The sequence below is a fragment of the Asparagus officinalis genome, chromosome 1, assembly GCF_001876935.1.
Source record: "Asparagus officinalis chromosome 1, Aspof.V1, whole genome shotgun sequence".
Taxonomy (NCBI): Eukaryota; Viridiplantae; Streptophyta; class Magnoliopsida; order Asparagales; family Asparagaceae; genus Asparagus; species Asparagus officinalis.
Genome location: NC_033794.1, coordinates 125,802,239 through 125,823,588, shown reverse-complemented (window position 1 = coordinate 125,823,588; position 21,350 = coordinate 125,802,239). Strand labels below are relative to the sequence as shown.

The 21,350-nt window shown below is 35.5% G+C and overlaps 1 protein-coding gene across 1 annotated transcript in view; it reads left to right on the top strand.

Annotated features, from left to right (window-relative positions):
• The window catches only part of LOC109832690 (protease Do-like 1, chloroplastic), a 27,379-nt gene extending 6,869 nt beyond the window's left edge, over positions 1-20,510 (top strand). Inside the window, 8 exon segments of the mRNA XM_020400111.1 lie at positions 15,743-15,865; positions 16,555-16,726; positions 17,276-17,313; positions 17,487-17,517; positions 17,520-17,690; positions 18,094-18,246; positions 19,491-19,625; positions 20,179-20,510. Coding sequence (XP_020255700.1) covers positions 15,743-15,865; positions 16,555-16,726; positions 17,276-17,313; positions 17,487-17,517; positions 17,520-17,690; positions 18,094-18,246; positions 19,491-19,625; positions 20,179-20,256 — 901 coding nt within the window. The 3' untranslated portion in view covers positions 20,257-20,510.

Sequence of the window (21,350 nt, the reverse complement as noted above, 5' to 3'; positions counted from 1 at the left end):
TCCGTATGGAACCAACAAACAAATGGCTCGCTCTGTCTCTCTATCTGGGCCCCACTCACCCCATCTTTGACTTCATAATGGTGGGTCCCACCCCACTCTGAAACTCTTTTTTTCAGCTATGCCCTTCTAGAATATATCTTTTCTGGGAGAGATTGTAATTCGCGGCGGGTATCACCTTTTCAAATTTGCATTTGTTATTGGTGTGTTCATTGTATAGAACTCCTATTTTATCTTCTTTTTCTTTTTTCCTTTTTTGATTTGACAAGGGGACTTCCCCTGATCCTTATCATGGGTATCAAACTCCCTGGTGTGGCTAAGAGGTACCCCCAATGCACGGACTAGGAACTTCCCGGCGATCCTTTGAACCATCGGCGTATCAACCCCTTGCGTGGCTAGAGGGGGGGGGGGTGGGGGGCAACGCACGGCTCGGCTATTCTATAAATTAAATTCATACAAGTTCTCTCAAGAAGATTTGTAGTAGTAATTATATATAGGTTCTCAACTCGGACCAATTTTTAGTTCGATATCTATCTATTAGTATGTAACAAAAGCAAAAGGATGGAAAATTGTAGCAATCACGATAAACACCCTCACTTCAAGTCCAGTAAAAAAAAGACTTCAATTTTCAAAATTAAAGAAATTTGAACTTCATTTGTCATGTCTCAACAGCAAATTAAAATTTGAAATTTTAAAATTAAAATTATAGGTTCTCAACTTCATTTGAAATTTGAAATTTGAACTTCGAACTTCATTTGTCAATTTTCAGGGACTACACGAATCACTCATATACGAAGAACACCAAAATAAAAAATAGCGCTAGCTCATGCTTTGGAGAGCCACTAAAAGCTAGTTAAATATAACAAGGTAATTTGAAAATAATGCATATTTACTAGGTTTGATTGGATAAAAGCCGAGGCCACAAATCTTATAAGAAAATCCCCAGTATAAGCGGAGCGTTCTAAGGGTACAGAAGTAAATTAAAATTTCCAGATTTTTTTACCCCTACATTTTTGGAAAATAATTATAAAATGCAAATCCATATTATCTATTGTTTTGTTTGATCGTGCAAAGATCAATTACCGAATCGGGACACGAGTCAGCTCATGGTGTCCACGTGCCAGCGGGCATGAGCCACCTCATAAACAAACGTCCACGTACCAGAGGTGCATCCCTAACGTAAAAGGGATAGTTGAAATGTCTAAGCCGCCCTCTATCTGACTCATGAACGGTTGAAAATGCCAGGCTCGCGCATGCCATGCTTTGAGATGAGTTCAACTCTGCAGAATCGTGATGGTTCATTATGTCTAGGGACATTGTTATTTATTTATTTATTTTTAAAAACAAAACCGTCTCGATAACTCTCTTTTTTTTTTAAATTTGAACTCTCATTCTTCTTCTTCTTTTTTTTCCACCCAAACAATTTTTGATCGAACAACAAAGTCTCCATTATCTATCTACACCAAATTAAGAATATGGATTATAAAAGTACAGAAGTAAAGTTTACACGCACAGCGCTAGAAAGAGAGTTCTTCTAAAATGCTTGAACTTTTGTGTGTTATTATTTTGTGAGGATCAAGAGAGAAGGAGAATTGTTGTTACCGTTATCTCTCTTCTAGCCTATGACATATTTCTTTATTGCACGAGATTAGAAGGGTGTGACTGCAAAATATCCACAATATTAAAATTATTTAATCGCATTTAAAGTCGCCGCATCCACGGTGGGATTAAAAAATTGCGGGACCAAAAACAATAATGGAGCGATACGTTTTGTACACCCGTTCGGCCCAAGCGCTGGATGGCCCGGTTCAGAAACTATTTATAATTCAACTTCCTTCTTTTGAACAGTGCACCCCCTCTCTCTTTAGGGTGGTGTAGGGTTGCACAATTTTATAAAAACAGTTTTCTCAAAATGTCAGATTTATGGTACTTTCGTAGTTAAAATTTTTCTGTAAATTTTCGTAAAGTGCGTTTGGTTCAAAAAATATTTACAAAAATATTTTATGTAAAGTACAAAATAGTACCAAAATTTATAGAGATCAATTTTCTCTCTAAATGGGTGAAAATCACCATGAAATATGACACCACATTGACACTTTTCTATAGAGTTAACACTTTTCTATAAATTTAGGGGGTGTTTGGTTCAATTTCTACAAATTATAGGAAATCTTGCTATTTTCTATAAAATTACGGGTCATTTTCTTGTTTTGTCAAAACTTTTCCTATAATTTTTTAAGAAATACAAGGAAATCATATTTTGAGTGGAAAACATTTCCTATAATTTGTAGAAACTGAAAGTAATTTTTTAACTTATTGAATGGCGCAATGGTGTCGTATAATAAAAGCCAAAGGTGGTGAATTTAATAGTTTCCTAAATAAAAAAAGCTCATCCCTTAATTGACATACAAGCTATAGATGAGGTGCACAGGAGTGGATTGAGTGGGAGGGGAATTAATATAGACTTTATATGAATTTTTTTTTAGAGAAAGGATGGATTACCAAAATGGTAATCCAGCCAGCTAAATTAAGCAAAAAAATTGTTACAAAAAAGCACACATCCCCAACCAAGAATGAGTACCCTAGATCATCACAGTTTTACAAAATAAGAAACTTCACCAAGTCTTCTCTCCTACTGATATCTAGCAACAAAATATCAGAAACTATAACCCAATACCAACTGTTATACGACTTTATATGAATTCATATTGGTAGAAAGTAAAAATCTGAAGAATATGATTCTTATAAGAACAATTTCATATAAGTTGGCTGCTCTTGTCCATACGAATAAGAACAATTTCATATAAGTACGTTGGCTGCTCTTGTCCATGCGAGATAACAACGAAATTAGCAAATAGCTTATTTACTCTCTTTTTTTTTAAGAACTTAAAGGGGGTGTTTGGTTACATAATTTTATAGAAAAGTTTTCTCAAAATGTCTGACAATGATAATTTTGTAATAAAAAACAAAGGGACAGAAACAGACCAAAAATAAGAGGAAATTTTTTTTAAAATTCCAAACCCAAAATCAAACTATTCATGTGATTTTCCTTGAATATCCTTTATATGAGTTTTTTTTTCCTTCCTTTTTTTCCCCTGTTTTGGTGCACGTACATAAAAAAGAGGAAGAACAGTATCAATCGAGATTGTAAATATCTCGGCACATTTTTTAAGCTTATCCTGAATTTGTGGAATTACCTGGGCCTGCACGAGAAAGTGGGGAAAAAAAACCGGTGGAATTGGGTCCCACACGGATGGAATAAGAAAGATAATAATAAAAAGAGAAAAAGAAAAGTGAAAGGGTAGGTCACGGGAAGCATCTCTGCCGTCCATTTTGGTGGACACCTGTGATCCAATGGTTGACAGCCACGTAGAGAGTTCAATGCTCCCAGAAGTCGGCCTTTAAAGCTGGAGGTTTTATTTACTCTATTAATTTGATTAGATTTTTAATTGAAAAAATCATTAAGGACCCAAAATATGGGACCAATAGAGGAGACAAGTGATGTGTCCCCCTCCTATTGGATAATGAGTTGTCCTTCATTAATGATGGCCAACTCATTATCCAATAGGAGAGGGACACCTCACTTATCCCCTCTATTGGTCTCATATTTTGGGTCTCTATGGCAAAGCTCTTTTTAATTATATTAAGAATATGAAGGCGCCCCTTGCTTATACATTGGCACCAATATACTTCGGCCCCAATAAAATAATACCTTGTCAAATTGGCAACTACGAAGAGTGTGGATATTCATCGAATATTTAATACAAAATTATGACGTATGTTCCCATAAATTGGTATCTAGATATTTTTTTAAGCATAAATATATTGGTGTTTTTGGGTGAGCGACGTTTGTGGTGCGTGTATTATTTGGTTGAACTATCAAAATACCTTATTTTGTCACATACCTTATTGTGACAAAATAATTAAATATATCATGCATTAGGCTCAAAGACCATATAAAAAAGTGACGAAAAGAATGGAAAATATTTTCTTTTTTTAAATGAGAGCTTTCCTTCTTTAGCGTCATGACTCGGATATTATTGATCTAATTCTAATCCAACCCAATGCGTGACCTTGTTCGTCATGAAAATGTTAGAATGACATTGCTTAGAACTTTCTTCAAATGCAGTTAAATTTATATATATATATATATATCATATCATATCATATCATATCATATCATACTCCTTATAAAAGTACGAGTATGAGTAAATTTTTCTATAGTCGATATTACCCTTAACACTTTTGGATATTACCTTCTAATCTTATTGTAATTCATAACATATCAAATTTTTTAAAAGTAAAATCTTTAACCAAAAATTGCTATGGAAAGAGATCATACAGTAAAACTAATTCTCTATCATATTATAAGATGGCATATGTCTAACTAACTCTATCTTCTTAAAAATTCTCATTAAATTAAATATTCATATCCATAATTAAAAAAATTCTATCTATAAAAACATAGAAAATTTTAACAATCAGATCTTTGTTATTTCTAAATAATTTGTAACTATCTACAATTACAAAATCTAAAAAATATCTTGTGTCCCTCCTTAATTATTTTAGAAACTTAAATTTTAGTAAATCTCACATAACTTTGAATTGTGCACTGAATTCCTAAATATTTGCAACCCTCACTAAATCCTAAATGAATTTGATAATTTCATAAAATATCTAAAACATTTTGATTTTTCGCATTTAACCTTCATAACAGAAAAATTAACCCTCAAGCACAGTATATACCCCTCAAATCATTCTTATTAACAAATGATCCTATTCATTTACAAGCAATCCGAAAAAAATTTACACTCACTAAAATTAACCCTCAAGCACTCAAATCATTCTTATTTACAAATTATCCCACAAATTTACAAACAATCCCAAAAAATATAAAAAATTACAAATTGCTACCTAAAAAATCTAAAATTATAAATAACACAGAAAAATTTGAAAGCTATAAACAACTCCCTTGGAATTTCTAAAAATTATAGAAAAGCCACTAACAAATCAGGATATTAAAAACAAAACCTTGAAAAATTTTAAAAAACATATAGACCCCTAAAAAATCTTAAATTACAAAATACCCTTGAAAATCTAAAAAATAAAAAAAGGCTCTTGAAAGTCTAAAATTATAAATAACCCACAAAAAATGCATAAATTGCAAACAACCTCTTTAAAAAATCCAAAAAATATAAACAACCCCTTTAAATTTTAAATTGCAAACAACCTCTTTAAAAAATTCAAGAAGTAGTTTATGCATGCTATACCTTCAACATGACAAACATTAGGCTCAAAGACCATATAAAAAAGTGATGAAAAGAATGGAAAATAATTTTTTTAAGTGAGAGCTTTCCTTCTTTGGCGTCATGATTTGGATATTATTGATCTAATTCTAATCCAACTCAATGTGTGACCTTGTTCGTCATGAAAATGTTAGAATGACATTGCTTAGAACTTTCTTCAAATGCAGTTAAATTTACACCTCTATGTGCAATATTATTTACACATTCTATTTTATATATATATATATATATATATATAGGAGGGGATTTCCTCCTATGACGCCTCTAAAATCACATGATTGAGCGACATTGTGGATGATCCACTCCGTTGAACTTGATCTACATATTCTAAAACCCCAACACACCAAGTTTGGGGTGAACCCGTCGTCGTTTGACCCTTCATCCACTCGTATCAATTTTAACGGTTTTGAATGAATAGAACTTTTAACATGACTCGATGGAGGGTCAAACGACGATGGATTCACCCCAAACTTGGTGTGTTAGGGTTTTAGAATATGTAGATCAAGTTCAACGGAGCGGATCATCCATAATGTCGCTCAATCATGTGATTTTAGAGGCGTCATAGGAGGAAATCCCCTCCTATGATAATGTCACCATAACCTCATTGTTAAGGTCATCAAACAATAAATTAGTTTTCTTAATGCAGTCATGGTGCACGTATATTAAGAGTGTACCATTATAAAGAGATTACCTAAAGTAGCCATCGTTCAGTTTTACTTTTTTTTTTGGCTTTCGTATTTTTATTTTTCCATGCCAAGACAATGACAAATTGACAAGCAAAACAAAACATGTCATGGAAACCCGGTTCAGTGATTTAAAAAAAAGCTAAAATATTGATACATTCTCTTTTTGGTTATTTCAATTCCAATAATCGCAAGATGATCATGATTTTGAAGATGGTTTGTAAGATTCAAATTCCAATGCGCATGAATTAAAAAAATGAAATTATAAAAGAAAATAGGGAAAATTATGTCGAGGACCCAAAAGTAAAAATTTCATGTGACGAGGCCCTTTATATACCCCATGTGGATAAGCCCTAAATACACAGTATTTGTGATGAGACCCCAAAGTATCGGATTTCAAAAAAAAAAAACGAATGGAAGTTACAAACTTGCCCCTTTGATGTGATTGAACTCAGTTACTGCGCCCCTCCCTATTTATTCCTAATTTCTCCATCATTAATCATATCTCTCTCTCTCTCTCTCTCTCTCTCTCTCTCTAACCCCTCTATCTCTCAACTTCTCTTTCTCTCTCACTTTCTCCATGGCCACTGAAAATGATCAGGCTCTGAGGAGGCCGTGGAAGGCGAAGGCGAGGACAGTGGTCATAGAGTCGGAGATCGGGGATGTGATCAGGCCCGAGGGCTGGGCCGTCTGGGACGGAGCCGACTTCCACCAGACCTGCTACTACACCAAGTACAATAACAGGGGGCCCAACGGTGACCCTAGGCCCAGAGCCGAGTGGGTCAAAAAGCACGAGCCTATCAACAAGGAGGCGCCCCTCTTCCTGATCGAGAACTGGCTGGGGGACGTCACATGGCCGAGGGATGTTGGGGCCAAGTTTATCGACGGCTTCGTCAAGAGCTAGTTAGTTTAATCAAATCGCTAGCTAGGTTGTTAATTAAAAGCTCGATTGGCTTTGACCCGCCATGCATCAAGCACGTTGGGTTTTAATTTCTTACCTTGAATTTTTATTAATTGTTTTGTCATGAATTTTTTTTTAAAGCGTTTTATTTGTAATTGTTTCCGGAAATTATAAATAAAAAGTAAGGTGAATTCCTCTCCTCTTTTATCGTTGTCATTGCTATTTTATTATTAGTTCTTTCTTTAATTTGTTGTAGACGTGGCCGAAGCGCTAACTGAGACTAAGATCGGAAGGCAACAAGATCAAACAATAATAGAAAACAATTATGCGTCTTAGTTCTAACTTCCAGCTATTGTTATTTCTAATATAAGTGTTAGTTCTAGTGGTATGTTAGTTCTAGTTGAGCCCCTGTTAGTTCTAGTGGTTCTCGTGTTAGTTCTAGCTGATGTCATGTTAGTTCTAACTTTCAGCTAATGTTATTTCTAATATAAGTGTTAGTTCTAGTGGTATGTTAGTTCTAGTTGAGCCCCTGTTAGTTCTAGTGGTTCTCGTGTTAGTTCTATTCTAGTGGTATGTTAGTTCTAGTTGAGCCCCTGTTAGTTCTAGTGGTTCTCGTGTTAGTTCTAGCTGATGTCATGTTAGTTCTAACTTTCAGCTAATGTTATTTCTAATATAAGTGTTAGTTCTAGTGGTATGTTAGTTCTAGTTGAGCCCTTGTTAGTTCTAGCGGTTCTCGTGTTAGTTCTAACTGATGTCATGTTAGTTCTAACTTTCAGCTATTGTTATTTCTAATATAAGCATTAGTTCTAGTGGTATGTTAGTTCTAGTTGAGCCCCTATTAGTTTTAGCGGTTCTCGTGTTAGTTCTAACTGATTTCATGTTAGTTCTACTTCCAGCTAGTGTTATTTCTAATATAAACGTTAGTTCTAGTGTTATGTTAGTTCTACTTGAGTCCATGTTAGCTCCAGCGGTTCTCGTGTTAGTTGTTTTCGCCAAAAGTCGAATTTGTTGTCGAATTCATTATATCTTCGGTCGATTACAATAAATTCAAAGAAAACAGCCTTTTTATAAGACTCTTTTACACAACAAAAAGAAAATTATAACTCTTGAGAAAATAAACGCAGGATCGTTGTTTGGATCACTGCTTTCGTGGGATCTTTGCCTGTGCCGGGAGCGCTTTGACTCGTGGACCACCAAATCACAGATTCTGATTGAACCGTGAGGGGTTTATGATTCTGACTTCGTTTATCGAAGTGAGAAATTGAAACGATATCTTATCGATGTAAGATAGTCGTTCTTCTTGAAATCAAGTCAAAGCCTGATTATCAAGGATTGGCCGTAAGATCAGCACCTCTGCTCTCTCTCTGCTCTGGATTGCTCTGGATTGCTCTGAAGTGTTCACAATGATCAGCCTCTACTCCTTCTGCCGGAGCCTCCTGTGAAAAATAGCCTTCGGGGCGTATTATATACCTCTGATCAATGGCGAACAGTGCTCGCGACGACAGCATATGCTGTCTCGGCGGCGAGACAGTTGTTTGCTGCTCGCTGGCCGAGACAATTTGTTTGCTGTCTCGGCCCAGCTGAGACAGTCAATTTCGCTGTCTCGCCCAGCGAGACAGTAAAAATACTGTCTTATATTTCTGGCAGTTTTCTCGATGTTAACTGCTTTCCCACGTTTCAAACTCCGTTATTTTGGGCCAGTTATTCCACGTGATTCTCGCCACGAGTTTTCCACGTTCTTGAACAGTTAGTGGCCACGTTAGAGGCCAGTTACAAAGGTAGTTTTGACCCATCTGAAAGCTGTCTCACGTGCGAGACATGTAATTCTGTCTCGCACGGCGATGACAGGCAAAGCACTGCTCTCGCGTCGTGCGGCGAGACAGCAAAGACTGTCTCGCTTGGGCAACCAGTAAAAGTCAGTCTCGCCCGCGAGACAGTAAAGACTGTCTCGCACGGCGAGACAGTCAAGTCTGTCTCGCGCGGCGAGACAGTCAAGTCTGTCTCGCATGGCGAGACATTGAAGACTTGTGTTCTTCTGCCTCTTTGGATGATTTCCTCTTGAGTTGTATTTGAATATCTTTCAGCATTTTTTGACGCCTACAAAAGGTAAAGGCAAAGGCAAATGTGGTTCAAAGTGAAAACTATTACAGATAAGTTTGATCTTGTGTGATCGCTGGATTTTTAGACATGTGCTGGTTCAAATCTCTACGACACCATGCATCTATCTTTTATTCAGTTGGTCTAAAGAGTATTCAAGTCCTTGCGACATCTTCCTTACACACAAGGATTGAAACAAATGACACCGTTACACGACACTAGTTTAAAAAACTTGTGGGGGATTATTGGGAATTTTTTAATGAAGTGATTAACTTTTGAAAAATTTATCAATACGTGCTCAAAGACTTCGTAAAAAAGGATGCAACCATTTTTGAAAGATGAAATATAAGATGACAAACTTGCCAAATTTTATTAAAAAAATAAAGTTGTGGGTCCCACCGAAGAAAAATTTGGACGTGGGTCCCACATGCATAGTAAATAATATTATTTTATTAGTGTATAGTATTTTTCCAAACGCTATAAATAGACCCTAAATCAATATATATAACAACAAAAAACTAAACAGAAAACTAAGATGCAGTAATTTAAAATTTTTTAACTCAGCCGTTGTGCGTTTGTAAAACGCTGTGCTTAAAGCATTATTTGGCCTACTCCGGTGCAAGGATCCCAAGGTCAAATTGTTTTCAGGAACAACAGTCCAGTACTCTGGTATGCACGGACCCAGTACTGTCAAGATCTCCTCGATCTATAAGATAAAGATCTCCTCGATCTATCAGGTAAAGATCTCCTCGATCAATAAGACAGAGATCTCCTCGATCTATCAGACAAAGATCTCCTCGATCTATAAGACCTTCTCAGTCTGGCACTGTTCCTTACGAGCACTAGCTATTCTGTAACATATATATATCTGTATATATTGATTGTTGTTTTTGGAATCAATTTTTCTTAAGTATCTATTTATAGCGTTTGGGAAAATACTATGTATTAATAAAATAATATTATTTACTATGCATGTGAGATCCACGTCCAAATTTTTCTTCGATAGGGCCCACAACCTTTATTCTTTTTCAACAAAAATTTGGCATGTTTGTCATCTTGTATTTCATCTTTCAAAAATGCATGTATCCTTTTTTAAGAAGTCTTTGAGCCCGTTTTGATTAACTTTTCAAAAGTTAATCATTTCATTAAAAAATTCCCAACAATAATATCTACTTCCAAATCACAAAATAATTAACTCATAATGCTAGCACATCTAGCATAATAGCAAAATTCATAATTTTCCAAGTCAAAGTCAAATCAAGACTAATATCGAAGCAAAATGTAATAGTAAATGGGGATTGTTTAAGGTCTTTGTCAGCCTACTAAAAGGCCTAATGAGTTTATTTTGCTTTTTGGGATAATGATTATCGCGTATAAAGACCAGATTGAAATGTCAAAGACAAAAATATATAAGGTTGTGCTTTGCATGTGTCATGTGCGGACCGCCTTCGCTTGCAAGGCACAAAAAGACGTTGTGCTAGAGTAAGATGTGGGTCGCTTCGCCACCACCGGCATCACATCGGGATGAGGTGTAGTGAGGAACGTGCCTCTGGTAATGCTGAACATAATAATCCTCCTTTTCTAGAGTAACGTGGTTAATCTTATGAAAGTGTTTGCTTCTAGTTCACTCTTATACTACTTTTTATACACTAATTATATGGTCATCTATGACGAAGACTTCAGAACCTAAAACTTCTTCAAAAAATCCTCGGTCCAATTTCCATGTCAAAAACAATAATAGGATTGGCTAGCTTTCTTTCTTCCCCCACCACCTTCTTTCCAATTATAATTTGTGATTCCTCGTTCTTCTTTTTCAATAGATAAGCTGATCTACCAGTTATCTTGATTGCTTAATAAAGATGATTGAGGGCTCCAATTGAGTTTGTGAGAAATGTATATTATCCAAGCTAGAAACATCTGTATGATCGTCTTCCTCGATGTTGGTCTTTTGAATTTCCTTTCCAATGTTGGTGTCATAACTTGCCTCTCTGAATTGATCAGTTGCATGATTCTCCCTGTAGATGATAAGAAACTCTTTGTATCTTGGAATTGGGTGTTCAAATAAGGTTTGTACTTCGTGTGTTTCTATTTTTCTAGAAAATTAGATGATTAATATGACATATTAAAAACCAAAATTTGAATTAATTAGGTCAAAAAAGTAAATATATAAATATACCTCAAATTACTACGTATATATAGTGGTATCAAGTATAATATCTTATTATCCCATCCCACTAAGCATTTTCGCTTCACAAATAAGCTTCCACCTTTTTTTGAGGGTTAACAAGTGGTTCTCAACATTGTAAGGGTTATAATTTTCTTCAAAACCGAATTATATAGTTAATAATCTTTCTGAAAGTTGGGATTTTGGATGTCTTGTGGATTTTATAACCACTATTAGCAAGTTCCACAATGTAAGGAATAAATACTTTACAAGGTGAAAGTTTCTACTTATAATTTTTTCTCTCCTATAGTGTCTTTCTTTTTCTTGGTTCACTTTCACTTCTTTCCATCATTGTTCTTTCCTCCATCCTTTGAAAGAAAACTGACATCAACACTTGAAATCAAATTTTATGAACAAATATTGTTTTAGGAGTTTTGCGATCACATGAAGTATTGGCTCAAATCTATGGGTTGGAACACAATTAGTGTTTCACATGCATTCACTTTTTGCAAACTGATAATATGGCGACAGGAGCAAACATACATTGATATCCTGGATTAAATTCTTGGGGACGAGGATGGTGGTGTGATAATTGTTGACCTAATGTTGAAATGATTAGACTTGTCATTTTGTCCATGTATGCAAACTTTTCCATATTGTTCATGGTTTTATTGAAGTATGGAACTTTCTGGAATATGGAGCTAATATAGTAAATAAAATCATGAACCATATTGAAAATTTTGCATATATAGGATTGGACTTTCTCCAGTCACTTCATCATTTGGTCACTTGTCAACATACTCTATGATTCTCAAGGATTACGTCTTCCTAGACACTAATATGTGATTGTTCCTATTGTATCCGTGTTGCGAGAGACAAGTGAATTTGGAAACTCTTCAATTAAAACATGTATTAGATAATTGAGTATATTGTTGAATAAGTGTGTAAATATCCAAGGAATGTCCAATAAAATTTTAGTGTCTTGTACTGGTATAACACAGATATGCTTCAAATACAAGTACTCATGTAGCATAGGTTCCAACCCATGAATTTGGAACCATAGGTTGTTGTCTAGGAGGACATAATCTTTGAGAAAGCTAATACTATAGTGAGTGGTAATTTAGTGATAAAATGTGTAGAGAGTTTTCAGTCTTGTTGCCCCTATATACAAACTTTTCTATGTGGTTCATGGTTTTATTTAACATATTAGTTCCATATTCTACCATAAAATCATTGACCATAGAAAAAACTTGCATATGGAGAGCAATGAGACCGAATACGCGACGATCACTTTATCACTGGATCATCAATCACCATGCTACTCTTGTTGTCAAGGAGAACATTCTCGAGGACAATTCATCACTAGAACAATCACTTTACTACTATATTTCCCAAAGAGTACATACTCCAGGGCACCAATATGTGATTACTCATGTTGGAGATTCACCAAATCACCAGTACATCAACTTGAACGCGGGTGAAAGTGCGTTAGGTTATGAATTTGAGGCAATACTTCATGTGATCGCAAATCTCCTAAAACAAAAGTTGTTCACAAAATTTGATTTCAAGTGTTCGGGGTTAATTCTCCTTCATGATATGACAAAAGAACAATGATGGGAAGAAGTGAAAGTCAACTGGGGCAAACAAAGAAACTTCATGATGGAAAAATGTACTAGTAATTAGAAGTGGAAACATTCACATATTGAAATATTATTTTCTTACTTGGTGGAACTTGCTAATAATGGATGCAAAGTCTATAAGACATTCGAAGTCCCAATTTTTAGAAAGAACGTTGGCCATGTAAATTCAAGTTTTGCCGAAAATCATTGTCCTTATAATATTGAGAAGCACTTGTGTACCTTTAAGAAGAGGTGAAAGCTTGTTTGTGAATGGAAAAACTTTGTGGGGCAAGATAGATGGAGAAAATAAGATGATTACACTTGATACCACTATATTTATAGAGTATATCGTGTTGCTATATTTACGTTGTTGGCCTAATTAATTCTAATTCTGGTCCTTACGTTTCATATTAATTATCTATCTAATTTTCTTGTTAAATAAAGACATTTGAACTGTAAACCTTAGTTGAACATCCAACTTCCAAAATATGAAGAGCTTTGGATTATTTGAGGAGAGTATCATGCAACTAGTGAATTGAGAGAGACAGACTATAATGCTGATATGAAAAGAGAGTTCCAAAGATCAATATCAAGGAGGATGATCATACAAATATTTCTCTCTTGGATGGGGTCCATGTTCAATAGCTCAATGGAGTGGGGCCTTCAACCATCATTATCAAGCGTGAGCAAGTAGTATTAAAAATTAACAATTGGAGAGAAAGTACTAGAGGAATTAAAAATTAAAAATTAACAATTGGAAAAGAGAAAGTAGTGGAGGAATAAAAAATTAACAATTGGAGAAAAAGTCTATTGAAAAAGAGAGAGGAATTAAAAATTAACAATTGGAGAGAAAGTAGTGGAGGAATTAGGAAAGATAGTCAAATATAATATTGCTTTTAAGGAGAGAAATTGTACTGAGCATATTTTGGAAAAAGTTTTGGGTTTTGAAGGTTTTGCCACAGATGACCTTGCATCGTTGTAGAATGACTTGTATAAGAAAAAATTTCATGCAAATGCTTTTGTGGTATAGCCAAACTACTCCTAAAAAAAAGGTAGAATTCCTAACATGTTGCAAAGAATGGGGAAGAGTCTAACTTTGCACAATACCAAGGGGGAATACATGAAAGTCACTCCTTAATTAACTGCTTTTGATTTTAACCATTTTAGGGGAAGTTTTCTTAGAAATTAGATCTTTATTGTTTTATCTTAAACTAATGGATAGCGGTTATGCATGTTGGTGTATTTTAGTTTATGCATGTTGGAACTTTGAGATGAATATGTTTTATATACCTACTACATATTCTTCTTCTATGACAATACAAATAAGAATAGTCATGGAAGTGAGATTTATTAGTTATTTTCTAACAATATCTGCAATTGTTATCCAAAAAAAAAGGAAGAAGAAAAGAATGAGGAAGAAATATCATTTTCAATATTTCCAATAATGCGTAAAATAAATGAATAAGTACTACTTCCACCACATCTTGTTCCATAATTTTGAATTTTACTTCTATTCGCTTCTTATTTTTAATATTTTTGCCAACCAAATGGGCTCTTAAGGAAGTACCAAAAGTAGGGTTTTCAAATAAAGTAGTAGTTTTTTCTTCTTCTTAGTTCTTAGAAGTAGGCTAATAGCATATATTTCATTTACTTCAGCTACTTCCACTCAAACAAGCATGCCCTAAATGAACTGACAATTTTTAAAAAAACTACATCAAATACTATAAATTTCATGGAAGAAAGCTGCAACCTATGTTACCCGGGTATTTCTATAATCAAGCCGTATCCGTACCGGACACGTACCCGACACTTTCCCGTACCCAAACTTCATGAACACTTCTTGAATATATACATGCATTTATTACAACATGTACTCAATTATACAATATCTGTGTTAATTTAAAACACTTGTCAAAGACTTCCTGGACATAGAGCTTACACTTCACATCCGTCTTTTGAAACTAATGAGATACGGGTCGGATATGTTTCAGTCCATACCCAAGTTTAAAACTATATAGTTAATGGGTCGTTTAGATGTCTAGTAAAAAAAATGAGTAGTTTACAATTCACGATAATTAATATGATAAAAGATACTCAAAAATGTGATCGGAATTTTAATTCTAATGACACATGAAGGGGAAAAATTATCTTATGTACAGTAGAATTTTAATTCTAATGACACATGAAGGGGAAAAATTATCTTATGTACAGTATTAATTCAATATATATATGTAGTCGTGTCCCCGTACCCTACATTTTAATTAATTCAATATATATATGTAGTCGTGTCCCCGTACCCTACATTTTACAGTTTTGCCGTGTCCCGTACCTACACCCGCACCTGTACCAGTACCCGTGCCCGTTTCCATGCAACTTAGGCTGCAACCTTCGGAAACAAAAATTGTAAAAACAGAAGTCACCTCATCAAAAAATTCTTTCATGTTCCAAACAGGAAATCATCTATTGTGTTTCATTATATGATAGGATCTCATAGTTTTTCCGACAATATTTTTTCAAACAAGCACTAAAATTGCACTGGAAATATAATTGCTATAATGAAATTGCAGTAGCCAAACAATGGATTTGAAGTTGATTTCTTGCAATGAATGCTACACGCAATATTTTTTGTTGCAACATTTGTTACAATTTATTTTTCACAGCAAACCAAATAAGTAACCCTTAGGTTTGTGAAACTCCTGAATATGAGAATTTCAATTATCTAATTAAGAGTAGAAAAGGCAATAGTAGCCATTATTTTTATTTTTATTAAATTTAAGGCTAAGCCCCTAGGAGCATAGGAAATTATTGAAAAAAAAATATATAGGTTGCAAGTCTCGGTTTTAAGCGAAATTGCTCATGCGGTAGAGAAATTGATTAAAATGGGGGAAATTTTTCTGAGAGGAGCTACTGCCGTATTTGAAAGCAAGAAGCTTATTGTTTTATAATTGATTCTCTTATTTATTTCTTTGATACTATAGGCAAGATGCATTCACACTGGATGTCCTGGAGGTACCCCAAGGGTCGGGTTCAGGGTTTGTTTGGGACAAACAGGGACACATTGTGACCAACTATCATGTTATCCGTGGGGCATCCGATCTCAGGTTGGTGGGACCTTAATTTATTATGACTTCATTTTTGTAGTGTAAAAAATTTAATCAGCAATCTTATTGAACTCCAGTGTCTTAAAGCAGCTTTCGTTGGTATATTACTAATTGTATGTTACCTCTGTCTTTCTTATATTTGAAATTATTATGTGTTTGATCTTTGGAAGAATGATAACATTTCAGTGAGAGATTAGTGTTGGAACTATATATATATTTTAAAAATAGCATGATTCGGAAGTGTAACAACTGTACACTTCCATATGAAGTGTGAATTGTGAATTTTTGTGTTCTTCAGATAATCCTTTTTGCTCCTTAAGTATGATATGAGATATGCTGGTGCACAATAATATTAAGTCATCCACTGTATTTTGTTGCTGAAAGCTCTAGAGAGGTCATATCCTTTTCCTCACTACTAATGCTAATGATGCACTTAGAATATTTTCCATTTTTTGAAGTCATAAGTGCCTCTATGTTTGAATGCCGGCGTCACATTCATATTAGTGTGCTAGTTCATGGACCATGTTTCTCTAGTGACCTTGAATATAATTTTATGTATGAGGCTTGCATGTTCTAATATATTGACATGTTACTCATTTGAATTTTCGAAATGCATTTGCCTTGTTTGTGCTAAATCATGCCAACTTCTCCCTGCCAAAATAATTCTGGACTTGCTAGTTTTCGTACAGGGTCACTCTTGCTGATCAATCAACATATGAAGCAAAAGTTGTTGGATTTGACCAAGATAAGGATGTTGCTGTCTTGCGTATAGAAGCGCCAAAAGATAAATTGCGACCCATTCCAATAGGCATCTCGGCGGACCTCCTAGTTGGTCAGAAAGTTTTTGCTATTGGAAATCCAGTGAGTGATGTATCCTTATTGTCCAATATTCACTTTTATTTGCGCTTGTATCTAAAACTAGTTGCTGGGTTCCCATGCATTAAGCTTGTCCATTTTGATAATGGCTAGCAACCATCTTATAGATACAACAAACAAAGAAAAGTGTGTTTCTTCTGTAATCCATTATCATTGAAAATCTTGTTAGGATGCTCTATCTGCATGACTGCATCTGATGGTTTATGTTGAGAAGCATTATTTTGGATACATGGATTTTGTTTAGCTGGAGAAGGATTAGATATTGATTTTGACATTGCATAGCCGAGTTCTTTGAATTAAAATATATTGGTTTGTCGGGACTAGTGCTAAAAGCACATTCTATTGGAATTGAATGGGCATAAAAATAAAAGCACATTTTATCTTTATATTTTAGAAAAGAAGAAAAAGAAAACTCTTTATGGGGACGACTCTTATGAAAGATCTATATGGGAATAACCCTTTTGCAAACTCTTTTATGGGGATAATTCTTATGGATCTCTGAGATGACTAAAGTTCATTTTACCTTGTTTGCAGTTTGGCCTTGATCACACACTTACAACAGGTGTTATCAGGTTGGCAATTTTGTTAACCTTGGTCTCTTTTTTCTAACATCGTGCAATTAAAAAGAAAAGTTTATACCTGGCCAGACTATGGCCTTTGTTTCCCCCAAAAAATAAATAAATAAACTAAAAGGTTGGCAAGTGGCTCACACATTATTTTGACAAGAATATTTCTTGTTTTTCAGTGGGTTGCGCAGAGAAATAAGTTCGGCTGCCCTGCCACTGGACGACCTATACAGGATGTTATACAGACCGATGCAGCAATTAATCCTGGGAACAGTGGTGGGCCATTGCTTGATAGTTCTGGAAGTTTGATAGGAATAAATACAGCTATATACTCGCCATCTGGAGCATCATCGGGCGTTGGCTTCTCGATTCCAGTTGATACTGTGAGCTACAGATTCAGCTATTGCGTTGTTAAGATTGTAACTTGAAACAATAAAAACTGTGTTGTTTCTAGGGTTAGCTGCGGATAGATCCCCTGTACTATGCCCAATTGCGGACAGACCGTCCATAGTTCTATTATTGTAGTTAGACCTGAGTAAATTTTTTTTTGAGTCTTTTAACCTCAGGGACAGAGAAATTTGTTTTTTGACAAATTGACCTTCTGAGGTTAAAAGAGTCAAAAAAAAAATCACTCAAGTGGTCTATCTGCAACAATAGGACTAAGGGGTCTATCTGCAATTGAGCAATAATACAGGGGGTTCATATGCAATTAACCCCTATCTGGAAACTGGTAGATTTTGTTTTGTTCATGTACCTCACGCATATACTTTTTTGTGTATCTTCAAGGTTGGCGGCATTGTTGATCAACTTGTAAGATTTGGCAAGGTTACAAGACCTATTTTGGGGATCAAGTTTGCGCCAGATCAGTCAGTAGAGCAGCTTGGAGTCAGTGGGGTGCTCGTCTTAGATGCTCCTCCGAATGGTCCAGCTGGCAAAGCGGTATTCTTAGAATCTCTTTTCATATTTTATATAGTTTCCTACCTTTTTGGTATGTTTAAATCTGAGTAAAATAAACATGGACCACTAACATTTTTATCTGATAATGACCTAAGTATAAAATTTTGTTTGCTGCATTAAATTACTTGGATGATCCAAGGCCTTAAACTTGGTGCGCAAGGGGTGATGACAGACGACGGTAACCTTTCTGCTAAGAACAATAGATAGATAAACATCATGGACATGAGACACAAGATATGTATGTTCAAGACATTGGGACATGACGATATTACACTATAATTTAAAAGAGTGTCCATACATGAGGACCAAACCCATTTCTAATATATAAAACAGAAAATGATTGCGTAATTACCAAAATTTTGACTTGTCGTACTTTTTTGTTTGACTTAGGGGACCAGGTAGATTTTCAATTTTCTTCAAGGAACATAATTTTTACTTTTTATGTTGAAACATATGTAAGCTTAGCAGTTATCATAGTTTTGTATAAGATGATTAACTCAGCATTATGTTTTACTGAAGTATGAAGTGAAAGTGAAGAAATATTTCAAACATGTAAGTGAGCAAGTATAAGAAATTTTTTTAGGTGTCTGACAAATGCTATAATTGAAATAACATTATGTTGTCGAGTGCATATAATTTGAAGAGTATAAGACATGTAAGTTTAGGAGTGCTTAAGAAGTGCCGGTATCCAGTGGGTGTGACTTTATTGTAGAGGTAGCCACGTTACATATTTTCTCTGGCTGTAACTTAACCGAATTTACTTGCCACAAGTACTGCCTCAAAACATCATAAGTTTGATGATACATGGAACTATGGTGTATCTGCATGAAAAGGAAGTGATGGAAGGGTTGGAAACCTAAGGATGTGTGTATGAGGTCATTGCTTGCCACTATATTAAATATTGACGCAAGGGTTAATTGTGCATAGACCCTTGTAGTATGGCATTTTGAACTTAATACTCGTAGTTTCATTGTTGCAGATAGACCTCCTGGTTAATTTATTTGATATTTCCCATGAGTGAGATTCTTAAGTCTATTTGAGGGTAAAAGAGTCAAAAAAAAATTAACACCTGTTTCACCAAAAAACTACAAAGGCAGGAAGTTAAGAACAATGGTACTACAGGTGGTCTATGTGCAATTAACCGTTGACCTAATTATGCAGTATATGATTTGGCCCTTCTGTTTTTCTTGGAAATATCTCTGTGAGATCTGCTTGATTATATGCAGGGTTTGCAACCAACCAAGAGAGACTCCTATGGCCGGCTAATCTTGGGGGACATCATAACATCTGTTAATGATAAAAAAGTCTCAAGTGGGAGCGACTTGTACCGAATTTTGGATCAGTGCAAAGTTGGCGACACAGTAATATCTCAATCCTATCATCTATTTCTGATCGTGTTGTTGCATGCTTGTGTTAGTGTCATTGAACATGGAATTAATTTCGACCTATGTCTTTTTTACTGCCAAACTTTCATTCCACATCGCGGATTGCTGCGTTGAATTAGCATTAATATCTCTATAGAACCATGTTTAGGTACTGCTTGGCATTAACCTTAGGTAACCAGATTGAGCGGAACAACAATTGGACCAGGAATAATCCTAGTTTGGCAACATCTATATACTGGACTTAACTAGTTTTTGGTAGGCCAATTTTTGCCCAATAACCACGCTAGGAACAATCCAAGCCCCCCGGTTCAGAACTAATCTGGATTATGCTGGTCCAGAATTAATCTGGATAGTAATCAAGTCGACCCTCAAGCTTTCTACAAAGAAAGAAAATGGGAAGAGAAAATCAAATTGCTCATCCATGGGAATCAAATTTACCTACTAAACAGAGCAATTCTTCCATTGCAGGTTGGGCAAATTGATTTTACATTTTTTTGTGCTAAAAGTTCTTGTCTTTTTTATTTCTTAGGTGATGGTTGAAGTTCTTCGAGGTGATCATAAAGAGAAATTGCCGGTTGTCCTTGAACCAAAGCCGGATGAATCATAGTAGCCATAGGTCACATTTCAGTACATGTTCCACTCATTGATAGATTGTATATAGAGATGCATTTGTCCAGGAAATGTCATCAATGTATTATGTGTTATTTCGATGCATTTGTCGAGGAAATGTCATCAATGTATTATGTGTTACTTCGGTGCTTCTAAATGAAAAGGAGGTCCTTTGTACATTGATAGTACGAGGTATAGAAGCCTCAAATGTGTATCGAACTGGTTTATTGGAGTAAAATCCCTTCTTATTGACCCCAAACCCTACAAAATTGCCTCCTGATAATTTGCAAGTGTTTCCTAATGTTTTGCTCTCTGCGATGGCCAAAGCACTTTCTGTATTATGAATAGTTGTGTTATGGACTTATTTCAGGAACTTGTGTGATCTAGGAAATGAGAGGCAAAGAAGAAGAATTGAGTTAAATGCAGTTGCTGCTGCTGTTTGCGTGCTAGCTTGTTGTGTTGCACTTTTTTAAGTTAAATGGTGCCAGCCTCATACGCACCTCAAAGCAACGTAGTTACACAATTTCGCTTATGATTCAGTTATATGTCCGTGCAGCTTTAGAATCAACCCCAGACGTGAGTAACTGAGGGTAGAAATGAAACTCACAGCGTACGCAGTTAACAACTAATCCCACAGAAAGTTAGCTATTTAGAAGTAGAAGAAATAAATAGCGGGAGGACTAATATGAAGTAAGGACAAATTTTGAAAATCGACTTTTTTTTAAATTTAATAGGCAAAATCGACCGTGTAATAATAAAATGAGCAAAATCGACCCTTTTTTGCACGGGACTGCTAGTCCCGTGCAAAAAAGGTCGCTTCCGCAAAAAAAATTCTCCGGTCCTCAACCCATCCCCTCATTCCCTCTCTCTCTCTCTCTCCCCTTCATTAACCCATCCCTCATCTCCGTTCCCTCTCTCTCTGCAAAAAAAATTCTCCGGTCCTCCAATACCACACCAGACCCCTCTCTCATCTCCGTTCCCTCTCTCCATCTCTCCTCCCTCTCCCTCAAACCCAACAGCAACCCATCACCCCTTCTCTCTCTCCTCCATTCCCCAAACGCCCCTCCTCCATCGCCATCGGGCCGCCCAAGC